The sequence below is a fragment of the Enoplosus armatus genome, chromosome 15 (genome assembly GCF_043641665.1).
Source record: "Enoplosus armatus isolate fEnoArm2 chromosome 15, fEnoArm2.hap1, whole genome shotgun sequence".
NCBI lineage: Eukaryota > Metazoa > Chordata > Actinopteri > Centrarchiformes > Enoplosidae > Enoplosus > Enoplosus armatus.
Window position 1 is genome coordinate 5,701,785 of NC_092194.1, and position 24,154 is coordinate 5,725,938.

The 24,154-nt window shown below is 39.5% G+C and overlaps 1 protein-coding gene across 1 annotated transcript in view; it reads left to right on the forward strand.

The window, feature by feature from the left end:
* Positions 1–24,154, forward strand: part of sntg2 (syntrophin, gamma 2) — a 62,268-nt gene that overhangs the window by 30,866 nt on the left and 7,248 nt on the right. The window contains exons 9-14 of the mRNA XM_070920607.1: positions 3,013–3,137; positions 8,975–9,104; positions 10,519–10,557; positions 11,472–11,588; positions 17,588–17,659; positions 17,963–18,172. Coding sequence (XP_070776708.1) covers positions 3,013–3,137; positions 8,975–9,104; positions 10,519–10,557; positions 11,472–11,588; positions 17,588–17,659; positions 17,963–18,172 — 693 coding nt within the window. The remainder of the gene's footprint in view (positions 1–3,012; positions 3,138–8,974; positions 9,105–10,518; positions 10,558–11,471; positions 11,589–17,587; positions 17,660–17,962; positions 18,173–24,154) is intronic.

Here is a 24,154-nt window from a genome sequence, read left to right on the forward strand (position 1 = left end):
GCAGTCCACTGTCCAGAATCAGACTGCAGCTTCAAAGCCTGGAGACATTGTTATAGAATTTCAGAAAACATTTGGTGAGGGAATTAAACTTCTGAGATTAGTAGTATTGAAAATACCACCATTTACCATAATTATGCAGACGACACACACATTTATATATAACGATATCACCAGGTGACTGGTCCCATACAAGCATGGATTAAGTGCAACAAATCAGTGATTGGATGTTCCATAATGTTCTCCAGTTAAACAAACAAAACTATTATCTTTTGGATCCAAAGTGATTTAAAAGTCAGTGCTCTGCTTCAGTTGCTAGAGTAAAGCAGCAACAAACCAGGCCAGAAATCTTGGTGTAGTCATGGACTCAGACCTGGATTTTAACATCCACATCAGCACTGCGATGGAAATTTGGGTTAGTTAACGTAAGTCACGTTATATGTCACTTCAGGTCACAGTCATTGTCACAGTCAGTGCATATCTCATGTAGGAAAAGAAGACAGTGTGGTGGCAGCCTATTGCCCACAACCTTGATCTCCTAGCCGATGAAGACAGCCTTGTCTTATCACTTCGACCAGCTATCCTTGGAGACTGAGAGCTCTACTATTGCTCTGAAAGAAACCCACTGTGTTCTATTACTTTTTAGCCTAAAGAAGGAAAATTCCTTCACAAGGACAATTACAAAGCCAATCTATCATCTTAAGAATATATCAAGACTTATGTGTCAGCAGGATTTAGAAAAACATAGGGAGGATCGGCTGTAACACTGTCTTCACAGATCTCTTTTTAAAGCCGACCAGAAAGCTGCAGTCTTGCTAGAGTCCTCACTAAGACCAGGAGAGTGGATCACATCACCAGTTCTCAGATCTTAACAGTACCTTCCTGTGTGTCAAAGAATTGACTTTAAAATACTACCGTTAGTTTAAAAAGCACTGAATGGTGTAGGGCCAAAAGACGTATCTGATCTGCTGCTATGTTATGAACCATCCAGAGCTATCAGGTGGTCTGGGACAGGTCTGCTTACTGTCTGCAGAGTCAAAACTAAACACAGAGAAGCAGCATTCAGTTTCTATGCACCACATATGTGGAACAAACTCCCAGAAAACTTGAGGTCTGCTCCAACGTTCTTTGACATCAGGGTTTACGATGTTGTTTCTTTTGTTTGCCACTGCAATTTATGAAGTTAAATCTGGCTATTTGACCACTAATTCATATCTTGCACTGTAGCTGTACTGTAATTTCTATTCTACACTTTAATCTCTTTTGTTCTATTTCAGCCTATTTTATTCTTTTATTTTACTTTGTTTCAATCCTTTTGAATAATATTCATGTCTTTTTCTATTGCCTTGTTTACTTTATATCTTGTCAAAATGCCTTTATGTCATGAAAAGCACTTTGAATTGCCTTGTTATTGAAAGGTGCCATACAAATAAACTTGCCTCAACTTTTATTCTTTGCAAAAGATGTCCTCGCTATTATACGGTGCCCATCATTTTATTTCTGTTATATAAAGCCTTCAAGCCATTGTCAAAAAGAAAACCTTTTGAATGTGAGGCAGTGTTTACAAGCACAGAGTGGCCTATTAGACTATTTTTCCACTCCTTCCTATTCTGAGCAGTAGACTGATAATGTGTGGAAAGAAGTGTTGACCATTATTGTGACAGCAAATTGCTGTAAAGTGCATTCTAAAGTAATTTGAAGACCTGCTTGCAGCCATGTATATTGCTACCATCAGGAAGTACCCGTAATCCCCAAAAAAACCCTTTCAAAAACAAAGCTGTTTCCATGCCACATTAACACCTTTTATTATGGCTATGAGGCAGACATTTTTAAGCTGCAATTTTAGCTTTTTCTAATACTCATTACTGCCTATGAAAAGCCTAAATGCACCTGTGTAGTTGCCACAGTCAGAAGCTCATACGGCAGGCTAACCGTTTTCAACAATCCATTAAAAAGAGCTCACAGGGACAAACTGCTGCAGAGATGAACGTAATCCATCAAACAGCAAGTGTATTTTTCCTCTAACATGACTTCATAAGACCACAACACTTGTTGTTGAGATTGTATCAAAACTATTTTCATTCAGTCATTAATGAATGTCGAGAGGCATTTTCTGTTGGTCTGTTTTCATCCACTTTGGGTCCATTTTCTCTGGACCCACTTGTGTGTGTGAAGTGTGGAAAACGTTTTATAGCAGCAAAACCAAAGTGTGTAGAGTGCGTGTGTCTTATATTGCAAGGTGGTAGGGCATAAAGTGTTTGGTATTTTTGCTTAATAGATGACTTAAACAATTACTGTTTATCAGAATTGTGTGCAATATATGCCAACCAACCAATTGAGTAATCAGGTAATTGAAAAAGGAATGAATGAAAAAGGAGATTTACTGAAGTGAGACAAAAAGTGAGGGAATATCGAACATTTTCAGATATCTACAACAGAAATTTGTTCAGTTTAAAGCAGAGCTGACTCATATCTGACGTTAATAAACCAAAACACTTGAGTAGAAAATATTGTCTAGCTGTCACTGCTCTGCCCTCTGCTCCATTAACAAATGATGGACTTGGTTTCGCAAAACACCAGAGTGACCCCTGCTGAGATGAAGGAATGGGACTGGCCTTAGCGCAGAATAAAAGGACACTTTAAGATACTTCATTATAGTACATTTGATAATTAGGCACGTGGAGAATTTTTTTTCTAACAAGTGCTGCTGTTTGTAATGTATTTTGGGAAGCAATTCTCTGACCTCAGGTGAGACGAGCCTGCAGTGAAGAGACAGGGAGCTTCTGAGCATACACAGTAGCAGGTCAGGACTTTAATCAGGCAGTAATTGTTAAAGGTACAGGTGTTATCCTTTTAAGGAATTCTCAATGTCAAGGTCCTTCTTTTTGACGTTTACATACTTGAATTGTTTCTCATATAAATGGTGCAACTGCATCGAGGCCACATCCTCAATGATCAAAAGTACTTGGCGAGTGGAGCAGGAAGCTCATTGCATTGTTCATGTATTCCACGCAGGCTCCATCACCCCCATTGCCCTCCGCTAACGAGCCAAAGTATGAGAAGCGCTGGCTGGATGCCGTCTCCCTGCCCTTGTTGATGGCCAGAGTCTCCAGATACAAAGCTGGCACAGATAAATTAAGGTAAGGGTAATCCAGCATGATATAATTCACCTCCAAGGTGCACAGTTCACTGAGCACAGTTGTTGGCTTAGCAAGCACTTTTCATTTAGGCGGGAGGATGTTAATGCCAATATCTATGCACAGGCATAAACGGCTTAAAAGGTCACCGCAGCTGCGAGGCTCTGGCTCAAAAGGTGCGACTGTGAGAACACTGGTCGAACTTGTAAATGCATTTGATTATTATGCCTGTCCTTTTTGTATTGATTTTCATGTGTACAGTGGTTTCACAGTTGTATTCCTTTAGAGGCTTTTTCAATCAGTGTTTTTTATTTCCAAGCTGTGGGAGAAAGAAAACGAACCTAAGAGGTGTATTGCTTTGCAGAAAGTGCTACTAACATCTGACAGTTATAACGTGCAGATTCCATACAGCATGCTCATATGTATTTTTTTTCTAACCCTAACCCATTATGTGTTTTTCCCACTCTGTATCAACCATTTTTCAGGATTATGATAGTTAAATGCATTGTATTGTTGTTAAATGTTTGTTTTCTGTCATTTTCACACAGTCATCTCTCAGTCTTTTTTGAGGTGTAGTAATACAGTACACTAATGACATTAATTACGTAATTGTTGTTATCAAAGTCTGACAAGTAGAGATTGTTAACACCATAACATAATTAGCAAGTTTTTATACTAACTATTTTATACTTGGGTAACTTTCCTGGTCTAAATCCAATGTTATTGTGAAAGATGTTTTTAAAATGTACTAAAATTCAAACCATGTTGGTACCATGTGTTTAAGTGCTTGTGCATATAGTCTGACTATCAATGAATGACTGTTTTATGTGAACAGGGAGCTTAATGAAATATGTAATTTCATCTTTTCTAATTAGAGGTCAAAGGTTGTGGTCAGTTACAGCACAGCAGCTCGAGTTCATCAACACTTCACCAGGCACCACAAACCTGTTTTTCAGATCTGTCAGCTCAAGGCTGCTGAAATTCAAACCTGCGGTAACACATTATTATTAGTATTATTATCATTATTCATAATAATAATGATAATAATAATAATAATGACAATAATAATCATTTATTATAACATTAGTCAGCATCAGCATTCTTCATTCATCCATTACCATCACCATATAGGTACATTTAAAAGTATTACAACAAACATATAATTATATATTCGCTTCTTCGCTTGTTTTTTTTAGTCCTAAATAACAAGACTGGTTTTCTCCTTTGAGCCAACTATTCAGCCATTCCAGTTATATGAGAACAGTTTAAACAAGTGAGCAAAAGCCCAGTTCTACAGTGTAAAAAATGCAAATAAATGTATAAAATTAAAGACTGGTCACAAAAATCATCACAGATATGAGGATCCATAAGGTGACATAAGTGTAGTTATATGTATACTACTCTATCACTAGATCATTCCACAGTAAAACAGATGCTATTCACCTGTAGCGCAGTGCACATCACTCAGACACATCAGTATGGAATTCCTCTTTACTTCTAGGCTTTATTTGGATAAAGCAACAGCTAATTAATTAACTACTAATTATGTCAGATGTGTAGTCCAATCAACAGTTCAATGACGGCAGAGTGACATATCGAAGAAATGCAGTGATGAGATTTGGAGCTTGGTCACATTTAACCTTGTAATCCAGTGCTGAATCAGGAATAGCAGAGTTTAGTCGATAAGGAGCCCTGGAGGCAGAGAGTATGTCAATATCAGAGGTTACAAAACATGGCTGACACGGGTATATCAGAATGTACAAATGCAGATCACATCAGTGTGGATAATGACAGCTGAGAGTCTTTGACACGATGATCTTAAAGGAACATGGTCGGACGTACTGTTTGTTTGGTTAGATAATTTATGATAATCAGTTCAATTTTTTTAATTTTCTAACTCCCTGTCTGCTAGTCATACCGTTTAATTTTCTGATGGCAGAACAGGCGGATATCACCATCACTCATTGATAGCACAATAAACATTGGCTCCTTATTCTTTATTGTCAGTTGTGGTCACTATTTTAACCCCCAGTTCCAGGCTAAAGAATGAGGAGCTACTGTTAGTGTTGATGGATAGGTTGACTCTTGTTCTCAACTAATGCTTATGCGGACTCTGCAGACCATGTTGTTGTTGTGCAGGGAAGGTTATTCAACATTCCAGTGATCCTTGCTGGTACATATGTGGGGATGACAAAAAGTTTCTCTAGTTTGTCTCCTGATTACCCAATTTAAATCCGCTCCATGGGGGGAGTTGGGGAATTGTTCTTGTGTTCATGTTTAAAAAAAGCAGTCTGAAAACAAGGTCACATGGATGGCTGACAGAGAAAAAGCAGAGAGCAGGCCTTGTTTCCTTCCTTTGCGCAGATTTTCCTGGCAAGACAGGTGTCAGACCAGTGCCTCAGCCTTTTGTTTAAGCTCTCAAAACGGATATATTTGAATGGGAAGGAAACCTGCAAATGAATGGGGCTTTGCCTACCTCACTTTGGCCCTATTTACACATGGCATTAACATGCGTCTTGGGTGATCCGATCGCCCAGACCACATTCGGCGGCGGTATGGGTCACCTATGGCCACATGGTTTTAACAGTGTGTGCAAGAAGGTGTCCACATTGAAGGACCACCTACTCAAGTGACGTCGTCTGTGTAAGCAGAGGTATGACTCATTCGCGCAAGAAGAAGCCACAACAATAAAATTATTTTATTTATTTATTCATACTGTTCATTTCCGGCATACTATGCACATGTATGTGCATTGCTACCTCACGCCGGTTAAAAACAACGCATTTGGTCTTTGCAAACGGAAGTGATGTACGTGTTTATCTGCTTATAGAGCGGGGAAATGAGATCTGACCACAAGTGGTCACTCGAGACTCGAGACAGGTGTGAACTAATGTACTTAGAGCTGTCCACTGGCATGTTAATGCCAGGTGTAAACAGGGCTTACTGGTTGGTTTCTAATCTAAAAGTGTGCAGTCATTTGCATACAGTTTTATAAGCCATCGGTTATATAAAAATGACTCAATTAAAAGAATATGATATTTGATGATCCAGTTTTTATTTCCTTGTGGTTTCAAAGTTGAACTTACATCTATGCTTTCCCTGGTAGGAAATCAAAAGCAAACACGTTTCTCTCATTAATTATGCTGAAAACGAAATGCCCCAAAGCCTGCCTATTTCCCTGTGTCACTTATCTTTAGACATGGCACATTTTTCCCTCTCATTGCCATCCGCACTGTAAGAAACAGCTGGACCCCTCTCATAAACACCTTTTCTCCATATATACTTCATGTATCATCCTGCATGTTGACTGGGTGATATGCCTCTGGTCTGTCTCGATGGATTTATTACTGCCTAGTCAGCAGGCAAGGCACAATAATTTGTGCCGTTGGGAACGGTTCAGATGTATGAAAGAATCACACTCTCCCTAGATGCTTTCTCTCAGTGAGGATTTCAGTCATGCTCACTGAAGGTGGAAGGGCTTTAGCATCTCCTTCTGACAGGGTTGTGTTGTCCTGACATTGATTCGCCAGCTGTTTGTTGCTTTGACTAATCTCTGCCTTTGGACCCCCTTCATTTATTGCACTTTCATCCCTTCTTGCATTTGCCCCATTACCGCATGCTCATATGCTCTCAAAGGTTTAGCACTAATTGAAAGGGATCTAACTGATATACTGTGGATTCTGTGTCTAATCTCATTTCATCAGTTGCTCACTTTATCTCTGCAGTACTCACTGAAGTAGAGATGTTTTGGCGCTGCAGGTTCTCAAGACAAAGCATTCAAAAAAATGATTCTGAACTGATCTATTAGTGATGCTTTATAGTCTTACAAATCGTAGCATAAAGCTAATTTGGGTCGGGCGCATCGACACAGAAAGAATTTGCGCCCTTGTTAAGCCAAAAAAACGACATTTAAGTCCAGTGAAAATCACCCCTGGAGAGCCACTGGGTCAGTACACAGGCAGCGGAACATAAGATTTTAACAAGCCTATTGCAGATACAGTATGAAAGTCATGCTCACCAGAGGATTTGTTAGGAATGCTGACTTTGTAACATCTAACCTTGAGGAACTGCTGGGTGTGTGAGGGAGGGAGTGTTTGGTTTAGGAGCTGTCTTCGAAGATTTCCCTCTTCATACTGTGCATTTGATGCCTTCTATTGTTTCTGTGTTTATCAGCCTTCGCCTCACGTACCTCCGCAGCATCTCTCCACTTCTCATGTGCACTACCTAATGTTCAACGTTTCTTTTAGCCTTTAGAAATGTTCCCTAATGTTGCAAGTTCCCCATTCCCCACCACAAGCGGGATTGCTTAACCATCCCACAAAACTGCCTCTATGTTTAGTGACAACTATCTCTGAGGCTAAAAGTGTCAGCAGTATGAAAATGCACTGAAATTAAATGTCAAAAAGTATCACATTTTGATGAGTGCGATCTCTCTTAGATGACCTCATCAACACCCCATTTGAAAAAATTAATTGTTAGTAAAGCACTGCACTTAACCTCAAGGCACTCCAAGGAGATGACAGAATCCAAAAAAAGTACCCAAATGATGCCAAATGCAAAATAGCTTTTGTGCTGTAAAATAGTAAAATCCTCATCTCATCTTTGTAAATGGTTTGTGAAGGGTAGCTTTCTCAACCTGAAGGGGAAGGCATATTATTTTGACATCTCTTATCCCATTTGAGGATGTCATGCAGGGGGCTTTCTTCAGTTCTGTTAAGTTGTTTTTTTAAATAGATTTGTCAGGATTTAGTGAGTTCAACTTATATATACCGTATGAATCAAAATATTCAAAAAGGATTTTTCATCACTGCTTTGGTTTTATGGCAATTCCTGAAATGCAGAGCAATAAGTTTTGCTGTTAAAGGAATAGTTTGACAATTTGGGATTCGCTTCCTGAATGAAAGTTCGATGAGAGGATTGATACCACTCTCATGTCTGCCAATTAAGTAAGAAGCTACAGCCAGCAGCCGGTTAGCCTAGGTTAGCAGCAGAAACAGTTAGCCTGCCTTCCAGCACCAGGACCATTTCTTGGCCCGGAGCAGTTGCCAGGCAACCAGCAGGGAGACTCCAGGCAGTTACAGCTCCCAGCCAAAAAATATGCTGGCACATAACTCTGTAAAACTGCTTATTGACCTTTTTTATGCTTTGGTTTTTGTACGAATTAAAGAAACTATATGTAAAATGTTAATTAATGAGCTTTAGGTGTGCTGGTAAGTGGATTTTGTTATATTTGGAATGATCCAGGCTAGTTGTTTCCCCGTTTCCAGTATTTATACTAAGCTAAGCTAACCGGCTACTGTCTGTATGCTATAAGTGTTATCCACCTTCTCATCGAACTCTCTCTCCAGAAAGTGTATTCCCAAAAAGCTGAACTATTCCTTTTAAGCTTGTGAAAATTTGCTTCAACTTCATGTGAACTTCAACTTCACTTTCACACCGTTAAACACAGAAAGCTTCTGTCCATGTTTCCTTTTAATTTGAGCCAATAGAAGAGCTCTTCTTTGTATCTTGTAGGGTCATTTGGTTTCATTCTAGTTCTCACCTTACCACAGTAAAGATGTGATTAGAGAAATATTGCCACACATTGCCGACATTCTCCATATACGTTAGGACTTGTGAAGTGCCTCTCCAGAGCATCTGTTGTGAAGATATTTTTATAATTAGGTGTCACAAGCCCATCAAGCTCATAAAAGAAGCTCTGCTGTATGTAATGCGGCACAAGTCATACCGCTTAAAGTCATTTGACAGAAGTAGCGAACAGCTCCAGCTTCACTATGTGCAATATTCCTTTCAATCTTCTGCACAGCTCCTGTCTAATTTTGACCTCTATGCTCCTCCAGGTCCAACTGTTTTGAAGTCTTCGCCTTGGATGGAGCCAGCACCAATATTCTTCAATTTTGCACTGCAGCAGAAAGCACAGACTGGCTCCAAGCAATATCTACAAATATCAATGACTTGACACAGGAGAATGTGAGTCCATCTCTAAACATTAGACGCTTGGTTGGCTCTTCCCGTGAGTCTTTACTGAAAATGAAGGGTGGAAAGAAAAACTGTGATCACTTTAAATATGTGTGAATGTGAATGAACTCGTACGACGACTTAACAAGAGCATCATTTAAGTATAACTACTGGCATAACATTGTGTAATGCAGTTGTTTTTTGTCAGATTTTCCATTTATTAAATTGTATTTAGAGATTCTGGTATTTTAGAGCATATGATTAGATGTATGTGGTTATTTACAGAAATCTAAATGGGCAGATTCTTACTTTATAGCATCACAAAGTGTCACAAAAATTTCACCCAGTGAAATTTATCCCATTATCCACTTGTGGTCCTTGCACCATCTTAATAAAGAAGTATTGAAAGATGTAATAAATATGTTTTGCCCACAGTTGTCACATGTATTTTCCCCTTTTGATTTTTCCCAGCCACATAGTCTGCAGTGTAGCATGGTTTTAATAGACCCTTCCTGACAAGCACTCATTGAGTCACAGTGGCACCTCTCCCCCTCTGCTGACAGAAAAGAGGCTCTCTCATACCTAATTAATGACTGCTAAGTAGTCATTCTGCATGTGCACTTCTCTCTCTCATTTCCTCCTATTTCACTTTGATTATCGCACTGATGATGTGATGCATTTTTGGTAAGGATGCAGACGTACTGTATGCCAGCGCTTGTCGATTGCGCAGCTGCCTTTTTTAAAAAAGTGTGATTAATTCATGCCGGCATCACCTAATTACGGACGTGGAGTGTGATTGCTAAATGGCCAATCAGGATGTAATTGTGCGCCCGCTTTGGGAGAGAGCGGAACTTTTGTTTTAATGACCTACAACCTTTAAATAGACTCTGACACCCTTGGGGTCCGTCATGTGTTTTTAATGTGGATGACTGTCATCTGGCATGGTAGAGGATCACTTGATGCTGTTTGATGTTCTTTCACAGGGACTAAAACAGAAAGGATTGGGCAGCTTGTTAATGCCTCATTAATATACGGATTCCAGGTGACAATTTACCTTCATTTTGTAGCTGAGGTGAGGAGCCATCACGCGGAGTGTAATATGCCGACACACCGGGGGTCCATTCAATGTGAACATGTTTTGCACTAGTTTGCAACATTTTTTCTGACTGAACAATACAGTATGTCCCTCCAAAGAAAGGTGCACAACGTCTTGAAACAGTCCTTGAGATACGTTTGCCTGCTTCTCTTTGGTGGGCCTTTATCTATATATACTTTTTGTGATGAAAGATACATGTTGGAATAGATAACATTTGTTTTTGAGGCTCTAACTTTATATTTTCTTGGAGTCTTCAGTGGTCCTGTATTTAATGCACTTCGTAATAGCCTCAATAGTAATTTTATATGTCACTGATTGTTTCTCTCATAGATAAAGATCGTCAACAAATACTGCTCTTCAGATGATCAGGTATGCTGACACAGGCCTAACTCAACATACCAGTCCAACATATCTTTTTGAAATCAGATACATAACTGCCACAAGTACAGTCACAACAGTCACATTATATCACTGCTGACTGCTATAGGTGTGCCTTTATTTGATAGTGCTAGTAGAGATACAGACAGGAAACGCTGAGGGAGGCCAGGATCAAATACTCCATGACACTGCAGATCTATGATTTATAGACTGTGGGTCAGCTATTGATGTTCTTTTAGGGGCCACTTTCTCCTCCTCCTCTCTGACCTGCCTTGATCGAGAAGTTGACTCGATATTTGGACCATGACAGTTTTCTGGGGTTGGTTACTTCTTTCCTTAAAAGTATTACAGAGTTAAACATTGACAGTGTCGAAGGTGGGGTTCCATTTGTAGGTGTACAGAATTGCATCATCTCCATACAACTGCAGCTGTCCTGGCAGCTCTGAATTAACTTGTAAACTTTTGGAACACTTATTATCACTTGGAAGGGCTTAGTTGTGTCATCTGTTTGAGTTAAACCTCAAAATTCACGTAGGTGAGATGAGATGGTCAGGAAGGAGTCAAGACCTGCATGTAGAAATTGATGTACATTGTTTACCGCAAGTTCTAGAAGAAGTACATTACATACAATACAGATACACTGCTTAGAGGAAAGCAGAGAAACATCCCGAGTCAACCTGAGGTAGATTAAAGGTAAATTGTTGTATTGCAGCTGAGACTGCAGCACCAACGTACAGTGGGGTATCTTTTAAATGTCTCACATCACTAGTTTTTTAACTCGATCCCTTTGACTGTGCAAATCTTGCCATTCTGGTCTGTTGATTGACCAAGTACAGATTTCTACTGTGCATATTTTTTAATCAAATAGTCAAATTGTGTAAATGTCATCCTCTACATGTCTGCAGATTGTTCACATGGGCTGGGCGTGTGAAAGCCCTGAGGGCAGCGCTGCTTGTAGAACTTCAGCCTTCAAGTTCCTGGCTCTGAGAGGACCGTATTTTCATATCTTCAGAAGTCCCCCGGTAATTAGTCTTTTATCATTTCCAGATTGAATAAACTTTTCATATCTCATTCAGATCTCTATAAAACCTCTTAAAATATATAATAAGACTTCATTTTAAGCTAATTTGAAATGGTATTGTCCAAAATCTGAAGCATATCACATTGGCTCACATTGGCTCACACAACTTACACTCAAACAGGTGCAAATGAACATTAAGTACTGTGGATTGGGCTCGGCATAAAGATGTGTTCAGGACCTTTTTGAATTTGTTTTTCTATATAACAAGTGTTATGATTTCATACTGCTGCTCACTGATCTGTCATCGTCCCCCACTGTGCTGCATGGTTTATGAAACAGGTTGGCAGCATCTGTAAAATATTGTATGCTTGAGTTATAATTGAATAAGAGAAGAATTAATTAATATTTGCTGTGATCATGGCTGGCTGAGTGAAACAAGGGTTATTATTTTTCATTTTTACATTAAGATGTTATTTAGATTTTTCAACATGTATCACCATGGATGCATTGTATTACCAGTTAAGTAAGATTTGGTTTTTGCCATGTCTGAGGATTAAGTATTAACGACCCCTAGTACATTGGCGATTGTGCACCATTTCGACCTTGAGTTTACAGGCTTTTATTCCAGCCAAGCTGATTTCTAATCTGGTGTGTTAATCAGTAGTTAGACAGCCTGTACCCGCCCAATGTCACCAGTGCTGCTCCACCATACAGCTCAAGACAATATTACTAAAACCTGCTAAAAACCGTCTTAATGTAACACGATACTCACTGGTAGTTTCAGCCAGTCACTCTTTGTTTTAAATATCAGCAAGGATAGAATGCATATATACAACCAGTGTTCTCTCCACTGACACCTACTATATTGAAATCACCTCTGAGACACAGTATGTTACCTGAACGAAATCTATTCTGCAATAAAATTGAATGAACAGATAAAATGTGGAATGAAACTAAAATTTCATTGCATATTTTATAAGATAATGCAGGTCCAGGATCTGCTTTAAATATTTCTGCCTGTCTGCCAGGGCTAGTGAACAAAGGATGTCGCCGTTTGTGCTGTGTTTGTTTGCGATATGACATAAGCTCGGTTCTCCCATTAGTATAAAAACCACTGTAGTCCAGAATGTGCCTCTTTCATCTTCTGACTTCATTTGGCAACTGTTTCGGCAGGTTAATCGCGTTTACTCTCTGGACGCTGTGATTTGCAGTGCACATTATGAGTTGTTTTGTCTCTGTTGGCCTGTCCCGTCTCCTGTTGGAGAGCTTTCGTCACCCTTTAACACTGTTTGACAAGCTATTGTGGCTCACCTTCTCTGTTTTGAAGGTTCCCAAGCAAGCTTTTGTGTGCCTGTTTTTCTCTTCTGCATTTTAGAGACTTCAACAGGTTTTCAATCCTGTTCAAAGCTGCACATTAAGGACTAGTGTTGGGCAAGTTACTCAGGAAGTGTAATAAGTAACTTTTTACTTATTACTCTTTTAAAAAGGAATAATATTACTTATTACTTGGTATCAAAAGTAATTAGTTACATTACTTGTTATATTGCTATATTACTTTCACCGACCCACCACCACATTCCGAAAAAGTGACAACTTGTTTAGCCAGCTCCTTTTTAGAACTGAATCCACTTTATTAGAATAATAATTAACCTTACAGGAGGAGTCAATAATCATCCAAACTGCATAACTGCAAACATTACAGCCTCTCAAACCTGATGGGATACAGTATATGAAAATTATTTATGCATATATATAAAAAAAAAGCTACAGTCTCTCCCGACTTTTTATCCCCCTTTTGACGTTGAGTAACAACACATTAAGGCTGATATTGTGTCCAACTTTTGTTATCTCTGCCCTGACAAGGTCCTAATGTTCAGAAGCGAAACGATGATTGTATCTCATTAGCAGAAGCTTCTCAAACCTCTTATCAGACAGCCTGTTCCTTCTTGGGGTGAGCACCAAACCTCCTAAACTAAAAAGCCCCTCCAGAGGTGTGCTAGATGGGGTTGGAGTGTTGTACTTCATGTAAATGTTTTTGACATTTGGAAACTGGTTCAGAGTCTCAACCTCATACCCCCCTGACCTCAAATAGTCCATCACTTCTTTTTCTGCTGAGTAGCTGTCCTCGGGCTCTGTCTCAAATGCAAAAAAGGTATCGAGGTAGCCAGCAAACGTCTTTCTCTGTGGCAGCTTGACATTGCTCTTTGTGGGTATTTTCTCAATAATGCGTCAAAATGAGGGTGAGTCAACTGTGGAAATAGGCAACATCTCCTCTACGATATACCCAGCGACAAGCTTCTTCAGATCTGGTGCATTTAACGTCTGTCCACCACCGTGTACTGCTCTGTATTCCAATTTCTGATAAATTAGATATGGTATTTTCCGCGGTTGAAAGCATTTTGCTGCTCACACAAAGTTTACAACGGACAACAATGTTCTTTGCATCTTTGACTGAGACATACTCAAAATAATGACAATATTTCCAGCTGTTGAAAATATGCTTCCTTTGTTGAGCTTTTTGGCTATTAGCCGACATGACCTACTGCGTTTACACGTCATCATAAGATTGCCTACCTAGGACAAATAACAAATTGCGTTCTGGCATCGCAGCAGCGTTACTTGGATTAATAACTGTAATATAATTACGGTTTTGGAAATTGTAATCCCTTACACTACTCGTTACTGGGGAAAGTAATATTACAGTAACGCATTACTGCCCATCATTGTTAAGGACAGACTTCAGCCTGTGTGTTTGGGGCCTTGTGTAACTGACAAGTGTTTCCTATCACTCTTTGTGAACTCTATAAACTAACATTTTGAGGACCTTGTCTCTCAAGAGGGACAATGGATCCCCTGATAACAGGAAAGCAGACAAGGATGACAAAGATGATTGGTCTGTAAGAATTCTCAAACTTCATAACCTTTATAACATGGGGTTAGAGCCACCCCCTGTGCCGTGTGTCTGAGAGACTAATCTGAAAAGCTTGGTATCTGCTATAATAGTTTGAAATTTGGTGAAATATTCCTTTACGCTCAATGCCACTCTAGTGTCTGTACAGTAAATATGAAGCTACTGCTTGCAAACGGATAGCTTATCTTAGCATAACCGCGCAAAGTAACTTCCTGCAGTCTCCTCTGACAAGTTGATGTTTTTACATTTTGTTTTTGTACAGATGGAACAAACAAGATACAACCTGTTTCCAGTCTGTATGCTATGCTAAGCTAAGATAACTGGCTGCTGGCTGTAGAGAGTGGTGTTGATCTTCTCATTTCACTCTTGGAAAGAAAGCAAACGAGTATTTCCCAATATGTCAAACTATTCCCTCAAGATGGGTCTTTCCTCGTGAAGTCTGTGACATGGAGCTAAGAGGGTCGGCCGGCTGTTTGTCAGCCAGCAGTCCATTTTCCTCTGGAGAATTCTGCCAGCCATGCCCTTTGACATGCCACTGACACCAGCCTCTCTGGAGGAAAGGAAGTGCCCCATCTCGCCAGGATAATGTGGATGCTTGATGCAACTCTTGTGTAACTCACCTGGATTATGTGCCTGTTGTGGACCAACACACTGCCTCTTCAGGTCTGCTTCCTCCAGTCTGCTTCAGCACTGGCTCACGGATAACTTCCTCTGTGTCGTGTATTACACGGCTGTCCCATACGGCACATATTGGCAATCCCCTCTCTCCACTGATGCTGCGTGTAAGATTAGAGATGGTCACTCCAGCTGTTTGTTTCCATGGCAGGGACAAGAGTCTGGCCTTGTTTAAACAGAGACTCTCAAACTGAGCTTGCTGATACCATCAAACAGACCTGTGTGGGGGCGGGCTGCCTTTCCCTCTGCTGGGGGCATCGCCAACTATCACTGTTGGAGATCTTTCAACATCATTGTGGGTGATGCCTGCAAAAGTTCCCAAATTCTTGTTGGATTTAAAAGGTCATTTGTTCAAAGCACTTGCTGATGTGCACGCTCAGTTGTAAGTAACATCAACATCTCTGCGAAAACACTTATTAACACAAGGGAATGGCCTTAATGGATCAAACATGGTACAAAAGTTGTCTAAATGCTGCAGGAGATGTCACTGATGTCTCCTTTAAGCTGAAGACCCCACACGCAAAGAAATGCAAAAAGTCTCTCTGAAGTTGAGGCAAACTGAAAGATACTTTTTGTGCCTTTTTTTGCTTTAACAAAAAAAAGAACATAACCATAGCCTGGGAGCAGGTGAGAGCTGCAGTAAACTCTATCTGAATGCAGAGCACTTGCAAAAATGAAAAGTATTGTTTCACTTGATGCAGAAGAATCAAACGGGACCAACAAATCATGTTGACGAGGTGTTAGTGAGAGAAGTTATCAGCCATAATTTTAACGGATTGCATTAAACATAATGGACATATTGTGGAGTCATTTAAATGATGGTTCCGTGAACTAACAGCGTTGTGCAGCTGGTGGGCTGTGAAATGCCAGACCTGTCCTCCGGCCTTTGTTAAAATATGGCAGTAGCCAATATTCCCGAGGTAGAGAGGACTTGAATGTGTACCAGGATAGCATTAGTGCATGGGCTCTGATGAAACACGCCCTGGAAAACAAAGTCTACTGAGTAGCCTCTTGCTGGTTTCAGTGAGTGTGCGTGCTTTGAAAAAATGTGCTCACAGCGAGCTGCAAACTAGCGAACTGCAAACTTTTAGCACAGGCATTCGTTTTAACCAAGGGCTATCTGAAGCACCACTCGAATAATTCCTTTACACTGTAGCAATGACATGGTTATCTGATCCAGGTTTGTGACCCCGCTCAAGGGTAACTTACAGTACTGTGATACTACACAGTAGGTTATATGCACCCTGTAAAACCTGCATAACCTCATTTTACGTGTGACGTTTCCGAGAGATAACAAAAACTTATTGCAGGGGAAATAGTTTTGCTCACCCCAAATATGTGGAGAGAATGGCAGGATGCTGGTTTAGATCAAGAAACTGTGTTATATGATGATAAATTCTAACTTAAGGCCAATGTGAAACACGCACTGTCAACCAGTTACTTCTCCCAATGCTGGTACACTGTCTTTATAATATAATCTGTTTTATTATTGTTTTTATCTTATGTTAATGTTGGGTATTTTATTCCATTTTATGTATTATTTCATGTATCTTCTGCTTTTCCTTGTAATTATTTTCATAATTTAAATGTCTTTTTAATGGGTTTGAAGTTTGGACTGTTGGCCGGGCAAAACAAGCATTGTGAACGCGTCACTATTTTCTGAATCTTTACTAACAATCAGCCAATTCGAATACTTGAAAAAATAATCAGGAGATTAATCCATGAGGAAAATAAGTTGTTGCAGTTATATCAAATTGTTAAAAATCAGCTTCACCTCAACCATCTAAAACAGTGAAATACTGCTCAGACATTAATGCGTCAGTAATGATAATCTGATGATATAATAGTATAACAGTCACAGGGGCCATTTTCCTGCATTGATACTTTTGCTTTTGATACTTGAAGTACATTTTCCTGATTTATACTTAGATATTTTTTACTTAAGTAACAATTTCAAACAGGACTTTTACTTATTTTTACTATAATGGAGTATTTTTACTGTGGTGTTAGCACTTATACTATACTTCCTCCACCACTGTCTGTAGTAAAACATATATGATGTAGGATCTTTAAATGAGCATCTCTCTCCTTGAGCTGTATGCCCTGGTTGTTGTGTTACTACAATAGCACTTTGTGTCTATACATCCCTGTACTTGTTACACCGCTGGGATACCCAAGTCTTTGTGGATAAAGCAGGTGTTACTTCCTTGGTGTACATTTTCTACCTGTGCAGCTGGATAAATCCATTTTGATTACCGACACTGGCAGTCATCCAGGCATTCACACACCTAAGCTACCTGACTAGCTTTCATTTACATTTAGCGTTTGGATAAGGAGGTGCTGCTAACAAATGCAGAAAAAGAAGCTTGTTTTGATATGCTGCCATCTCACACTGCTTGATGTTTATTTCTCAGATCAGTGCCACTGACTGGGGACACGCTGAAACAACGTATAACCTCTATGAGGTTCTTTTCAAGGTCCACAAGGTATGTAAAGAGCAGGGTGAGCTGCAAATGTGGTCACTGCAGTTTTGATTTCAATATAGATGGCTGTGTTTTATCTCTCTTTTTTTAGCACACAGAATAGTGTTTCAGCGAGCCTACTAAACAGGCCTCTTTTGTCCTGAGGTGATATTCCTGATCCACAAACCAGGAAATGTGTACAGTGAACGTTTTTTGTTTAACCTGAGAATTAAGGAGTGTGCTCTCGCTGAATTAATCATTAAAAAAAAGTGAAGAGACAGCAAAACCCATTCCCCCACATGTAATAATTAAAATGTTGTGTTACAGCTGTGGATGGCAGAGGACTGCTGGCTCCAGGCGAGGCTCTACTTGGGGCTCGAGCATTCGCCTGAGCAGCAGGACAATGAGTCTCTGTGCTTCAGTATTCTGGTCGGCCATGGCCAGAGCCACACCTTCAGGGTAGAGCTGGCCACGGACCTGGCTATCTGGGAGAAGTCCTTCCAAAGAGCTGTCTTCTTGGAAGTGCAGCGAATACGAGTGAGTATTTCTGTATATAACACTGTTGCTAAACTAAGAAGCCTACCTTTAGATTGTGTCGGTTTTTAAACTATTCTGAATACCACTTGGATTAAAGGAGTTCTTAAAGTGGAACAGAGAGCAGAGCCTCTGACAACCTTTTCCCAACCTCAAAGGGTGACATGAAGCATTTGATGTTCGCTGAAACTAAGACCACGGCACTACTCTGTGCGCTTTTCAGTAAGTTTGGGTTTTAGAGCCAGAAGGCAGATAAATAGCATCAAGTTATGCCAGCGAATACGCACTCTGCAGAATACACAAACTGAAAAGGCTCAAAATAAAACATTATAAGGTCTTTATTTCAGACTTGTATCGAATTGCATAGACATTAGACCTTACAGACATCAACACTAACAAATTAGATTGACATGATATCCATCCCAAGCTCTACATACAATGTAACATTACATACAACGCAAGAAGACAAGAAAATAAGTAGTACTATAATAATCAGAATTATAATAATGAAGACTTAAGCTAACATTTTAGATTTTTTTCCTCAAGATGATTTTCAATGATATTTTAAAACTATTCATTTAAAATAATTTCCACCCACACATTAGCGGAAGAGTTTGTTTGTTTGCTCTACTTTTGGTCAACATGACCTGCCCTCCTGACGTATATCTAGTAAAATCTTGTACAAAATGTATGGCGTCTTTGTTATTATGATACTTCTGATAAAAACAAGTGGTTATTACTGTGATCTGCTTTTAACATCAACTTTCATGCATGGCAACATTTGATTTTAAGAAGAACCACGTGAGTTGGTTTTGCTTTAGACACATTCAAAACTTATGGCTGGACACCTGAAGTCAGACACACATGGGTGCATATATCAAAATCTCTGCAGGATGGTGGTCGTCAATGCGTCAGGATTCACCACTGTCCTGTTTGTCTGTCCAATACATTCGCTCCACTAAGTTGACACATCCTGGCAACTGTACCAGTACCAGACTGTGTCAGGCCACAGATACTTTATGGGTTAGGGTTTTTTAAGCAGCTGCTGGTGTTTTATCGTTCTGATTGTGGTCAGCTGTGCTTCATCAGAGGGCAGATGTTCAGAGATTTTGTCTGTGAGTGTGTGATGCTGGCACTGAGAGAAAGACAGTCTGCATCTCTGTTTTAATATCAAAAAGATCTGTCAGTTTGATCAGACTTTTGTCTCCTGCAGTGTGTTTGTCTGATTACAGATATTGACCCTGTGTACTCAGAAGAAAATCTTTTTCAATTTCTTGTGAAATCTGTTCCTGGCTCACCTCTGTACTGTAACGCTGTCTGCTTCAGCTGTCTGTATGGTGCGTGTTATGGCCGTCAAGTGACGCACAGTTCCGTGATGCCGCCGAGGTGTGTTAATTAACCTATTATGTCACAAACAAATTGACCAAATCTATCAGAAAACATACAGCTTATTACTTGAGTAAACGTACTATTTGGTTATATGTCTGTTGCTTGCAAATTATTGTAAAAAAAAAGTCTCTACAGTATGTTGCAGGATGGTTAACATAAAAACTCAGTTAATATGATGGAAAACATTAAACAAAAAGGAGGCGGTGTCCCAAAGATAACTTGTGATCAGTTTGCATCCGGTTTCACATGTCTGAGGATTTATATAAATATTGATATGAATAAGCAGATATTACAGAAAAGAATATGTAGCTAACCAACTATTATAGTTTGTGTTATAATAACCACAGCAAGTGTAAAATATAAATATATATATTTATTTTTTTCTACTAGTACTGGCCCTTCCTACCAATTTAATGCTTCATCAGTGAGAAGTGATTGCACGTGACGAGAAATCTTTTCTGTTGACACATTATAGGTTCCGTGCTGTTTTAAATTTTTCTTATTAAGAAATTAATTGAATTTAAAATCGAAAGCTAGGCAGCGCTCTGTTTCCCATAAATGTTATTGTTACTTCAAATGTATCTAGCTTGAGTAACCTAAAGAATTAGTTCTCACATCAATGAGCCATTAAATTGCCTCTTAAGCAAATATGTTTCCAGTGTGAAGGCGATCAACTCTTGTGAAGAGTGCGTCATTGTTAAGCAGCTGTCTCGTGTCCATCAAGAGGCTCAAACATGAGCACTCAAGAGACAAATGATGAGTCCAGGCCTTATTTTTCTAGGTTTTTGTTCGATTGTGTTTAAGTTTTCCTCACTGACTTCACTTTCCATTTACTGTCCAGTACTCTCATACAAGGCCAGTTGGATCCAAAAAACACAACATTTTTAACACAATACTTACTTAAGTTGCAGTTTGATAAGCCTGCATCCAATACATGATCGCTTGTTACCTTGTGTACATTTTTATTATTTGCTATTTTTCGGATCGCTCAAATGCTACTTTCAGTACATACTTGCTTTGTGAGCACAACTGGGAAATACCTCCTCGCAGTAGTAACAAGCAGAATATGTGTGAGTCCATTCTGACTCACCTGGTATTATTAATTTAGGAGGAATGTTAACACACAGCAGGGGATCCAGCAAAGTTGATAGCCTGAGGTATTAAATATTAAATCATACTAATGCAATCAATTGAGTTGAGTTGCTGAAGAATATATAGTGTTTAGGCCCTGTATGTGTGTGTTGGACTACATTGCTCTGGAAATACAGAAGCTACACACTCATAAAAAGTAAAAATGCAATGTTTTGAACACAGTCTATTATCATAATACCAAAAGCAATTAAAACAAGACCAATGTTTTAAATTCTTTGAACACTAGTCATTAAGTACAACACTAATTGACATAGTCAGTTTAAAGTTTATTTAATCAATAATACACAGTTTCTTACACCATCACAATGCTCAAATTACAAAAACACACAAACTCTTGACTATAATATGAAGATCCTTTTGTGCATGTGTTGGTGAACTCCAAGTCTGAATAGCGGGCAACTCAACACGTGTGTGTGTGTGTGTGTGTGTGTGTGTGTGTGTGAGCAGTCCTTCACCAGCACTGTCCAGATTGTGTCCTATTTCTTTTTCCATCTGACCAGTATTACTAAACTGAGAACCATCGTTTCTTTTAGGCAAAGATGAAAAAGAGCTAAATGTATTGTATTTTTTGAAACTTTTGAGTCTCCTACTGTGAGTAAGCTCAGTATGTAGGGCTCCTTGCTTAAAGCACAACTGTAATCATTTTTGGGAATTACATCCGTGTCTGTAGTATCATCAGTTTTTCCTTTGAGCTTTTAAAGCTTCCACATAGCCATGATCACACATTGTATTCAGGAACTGAGAAAGTATGCCACATGTCGGGTCCAACTCTTCATGAAATGGCCAGCGGTGCCTTTTCTAATTTTTCCCCATTCCCACCCTTTCACCCCTCAAGTGCGGCCAACCAAAGATAAAGACTAAAAATGCTGTGAAGCCTGAGGGCTTTGGTGCTCGGGACCCTTAAGTAGGGACATTTATAAATATTACAAAGCAGAGCACCTGTCAGAAGATATTCGAATCACTAGCAGACTGAAATCCTTTCCGGGTCAACATGGGAACCAGATATAATTAAATGACTTCCTATTTCACCAGATGTCCTCTGGAACAGTGCATGCGAGTATCATACCAGCAAGCAGCGTGGTTGACTCTGGCATGGGGCACTGGCTCTTTAGCAAAAACCATCAATCTGAAAAGAACCCTGTATAATCCCTTTTATGTTTGGAGGGCTCATGTGGTCACTGAGAGTTTAGAGTCATAAATCTACTGGACTCAATTACATTCATCCAGTTAATTCTGCATATGCTAATTCCTACATCTTAAAAACTGCTTAAATATAGAGGGGTGGCTGTATGTTTGACATGGCATTTTTATTAGTGAAAACTAAATGCATGTAGGGGAAATTACTTGTATCGCTAACACTAAGTTTGCCTTTGCTTTCTCGCTTAGGTGTGGCCGACTTATTTAGCCTGTTCTGGTGATGTTTTTTCCCACCAGTTGTGGTGAAATCGTCTCACTGACCTCAGCCAACGACTTTCCTGGGGTAGCTGTGATGATACATTTCTTATCCATCTAAGAACAAACTGTCTCTGCTGCAGCTGCTGATTTGGCTCCGTTCTTTAGTTCCATTTTGTCATGACTTTTTCATGTGACTTTGGTTTTAACTCTGTAACAGATGGGACTTGGAGTGTAGCAAAGTAATACACAAAGGGCACAAAAGAACGACTTTGTTACAGTAACAAGAGTAAATGTAATTCGTTACTTCCGTCCCTGCTAATGGTCAAAAACTCTACAGGCTTGTTCAAATTTGTGCCAGAGTGAGGGACGGTCTCTAGATAGCATTGGCAGGAAGTGGACGTTATAGTAGTGATAACTTTGCTGAAGAGGAGAATGATGGAAAAGTAGATTTTGTGCATCTCTAAATTCCCAGAGTTGGTTAGAGATTAGAGTTAGCTTAATCTCAGATCCTACCGGGAGTAAAAAATGTCAAGCCCGGCAGAAAATATCAGGGATGAAGGGGATGAAAGGATGAACTGGTTAACTGCCGTTGCTTGGACAAGCCATCTAAAGGTGTGATTTATGCTTTATTGGAAGCATTTCAAAATGGCATGTCTCCATTTTAGAAGAGAAAAGGATTAGGGGACCAAATGGGTTGTTTGAAATCTGTCGGGTTAATGTCCCCATTTGTGAGCAGCACATAAAGCTGCTTCCCGAAGCTTTTCAAGGGGAAGCATCCCGATCTGTCCCCAATACATTGGATGAGACAGTCCCAAATTGGGCTAAGGAAGACCCAGTGTAATGGCCACAGAAGTAGACACCCGAAATGTACTGTAATGAGTCACAAAGACAGGATAATAATGGGAATAAATGTATTGGCCTCACATTGTGCCTTCAGCATGTATGAGGAACAAATCATTTCCCAGTTCATAGCTATTACTGCTCAGACTCACCAGTGTCAATATTTAATTAACAAGTGTGCCAGTGTTCTCTAGACGTTCACATGTGCATGACTGGAATGAGTGAAAACAATGTTGACTTAAAACACTCCACCTGTGACCACCAACGTGTGCTGTGGTAGCATGCTGTCTTTGTAACAAGGCGAATCACTGAACAAGATATTTAATTCATGTGTTGACTTAGCAGCCACAGTTAGAAAATCAGAGCACATTGTATTTTCCTCATGCAAGGCTCTGTGGGTATACTGCACTATCCAAGCACTGCATACTGTAATTTCCCTAAGCACTGTGGATGGCAAAAATGAACCGCTAACAAACTAACCAAGGAAGGAAGACAGACTGGCTTCTTTGGAGTAAATTCAGATGTTATGAGTGAGCTATTTCACAATTGTTAATAAATCCATATGCAGTTAATGTTTGAAGAAATTATCTCACACAGTTGCACATCAGAACAAAAGAGTCACGAAAGGCCCTTAAAACACATCTTTTATGTTCAGAATATACATATGTATTTCTCTGTATATTGTATCTTAGAGTTCAAAGGTACTTTGATGTAATGAATTTATACTGCCTACTGTGCTGATGCTGGTTGTCTGTACATTTTCAATAATATAGACTGAGGCAACTGAAAGCACAATGGCACCTTTAAACAGAGTCAACACAGCACTCTTTAACAATAAAAGTAATATAATAGTGAAAATATACAGAAATGAGCAGAGATGGTGATGTTAACTGTTGTACATATTTTTGCAAACAGTGAACCTCCAAGTGCACTAAAACGGTTATGAAATATGTTGTTTATGAGGAAACCAAACTATGAACATACAAGTTTTAAAAAAACGCCCCAACTGAAAAAGTGTAAGGAATGGTTTTATTTACGTAAACTGCAATTTACGTTACCATTTGTGGCTAACTAGCTTGCTACCTACAGTGGTGACCTAGCGTTACTTCCAAGGCCAAGAGTTAGCATACCATTTAGCAACTACATTTGTTTGTGAGGTCACAGGCTACGTTTAAAAAATGCCCCATTCACAACAAGCACGTCCACTGT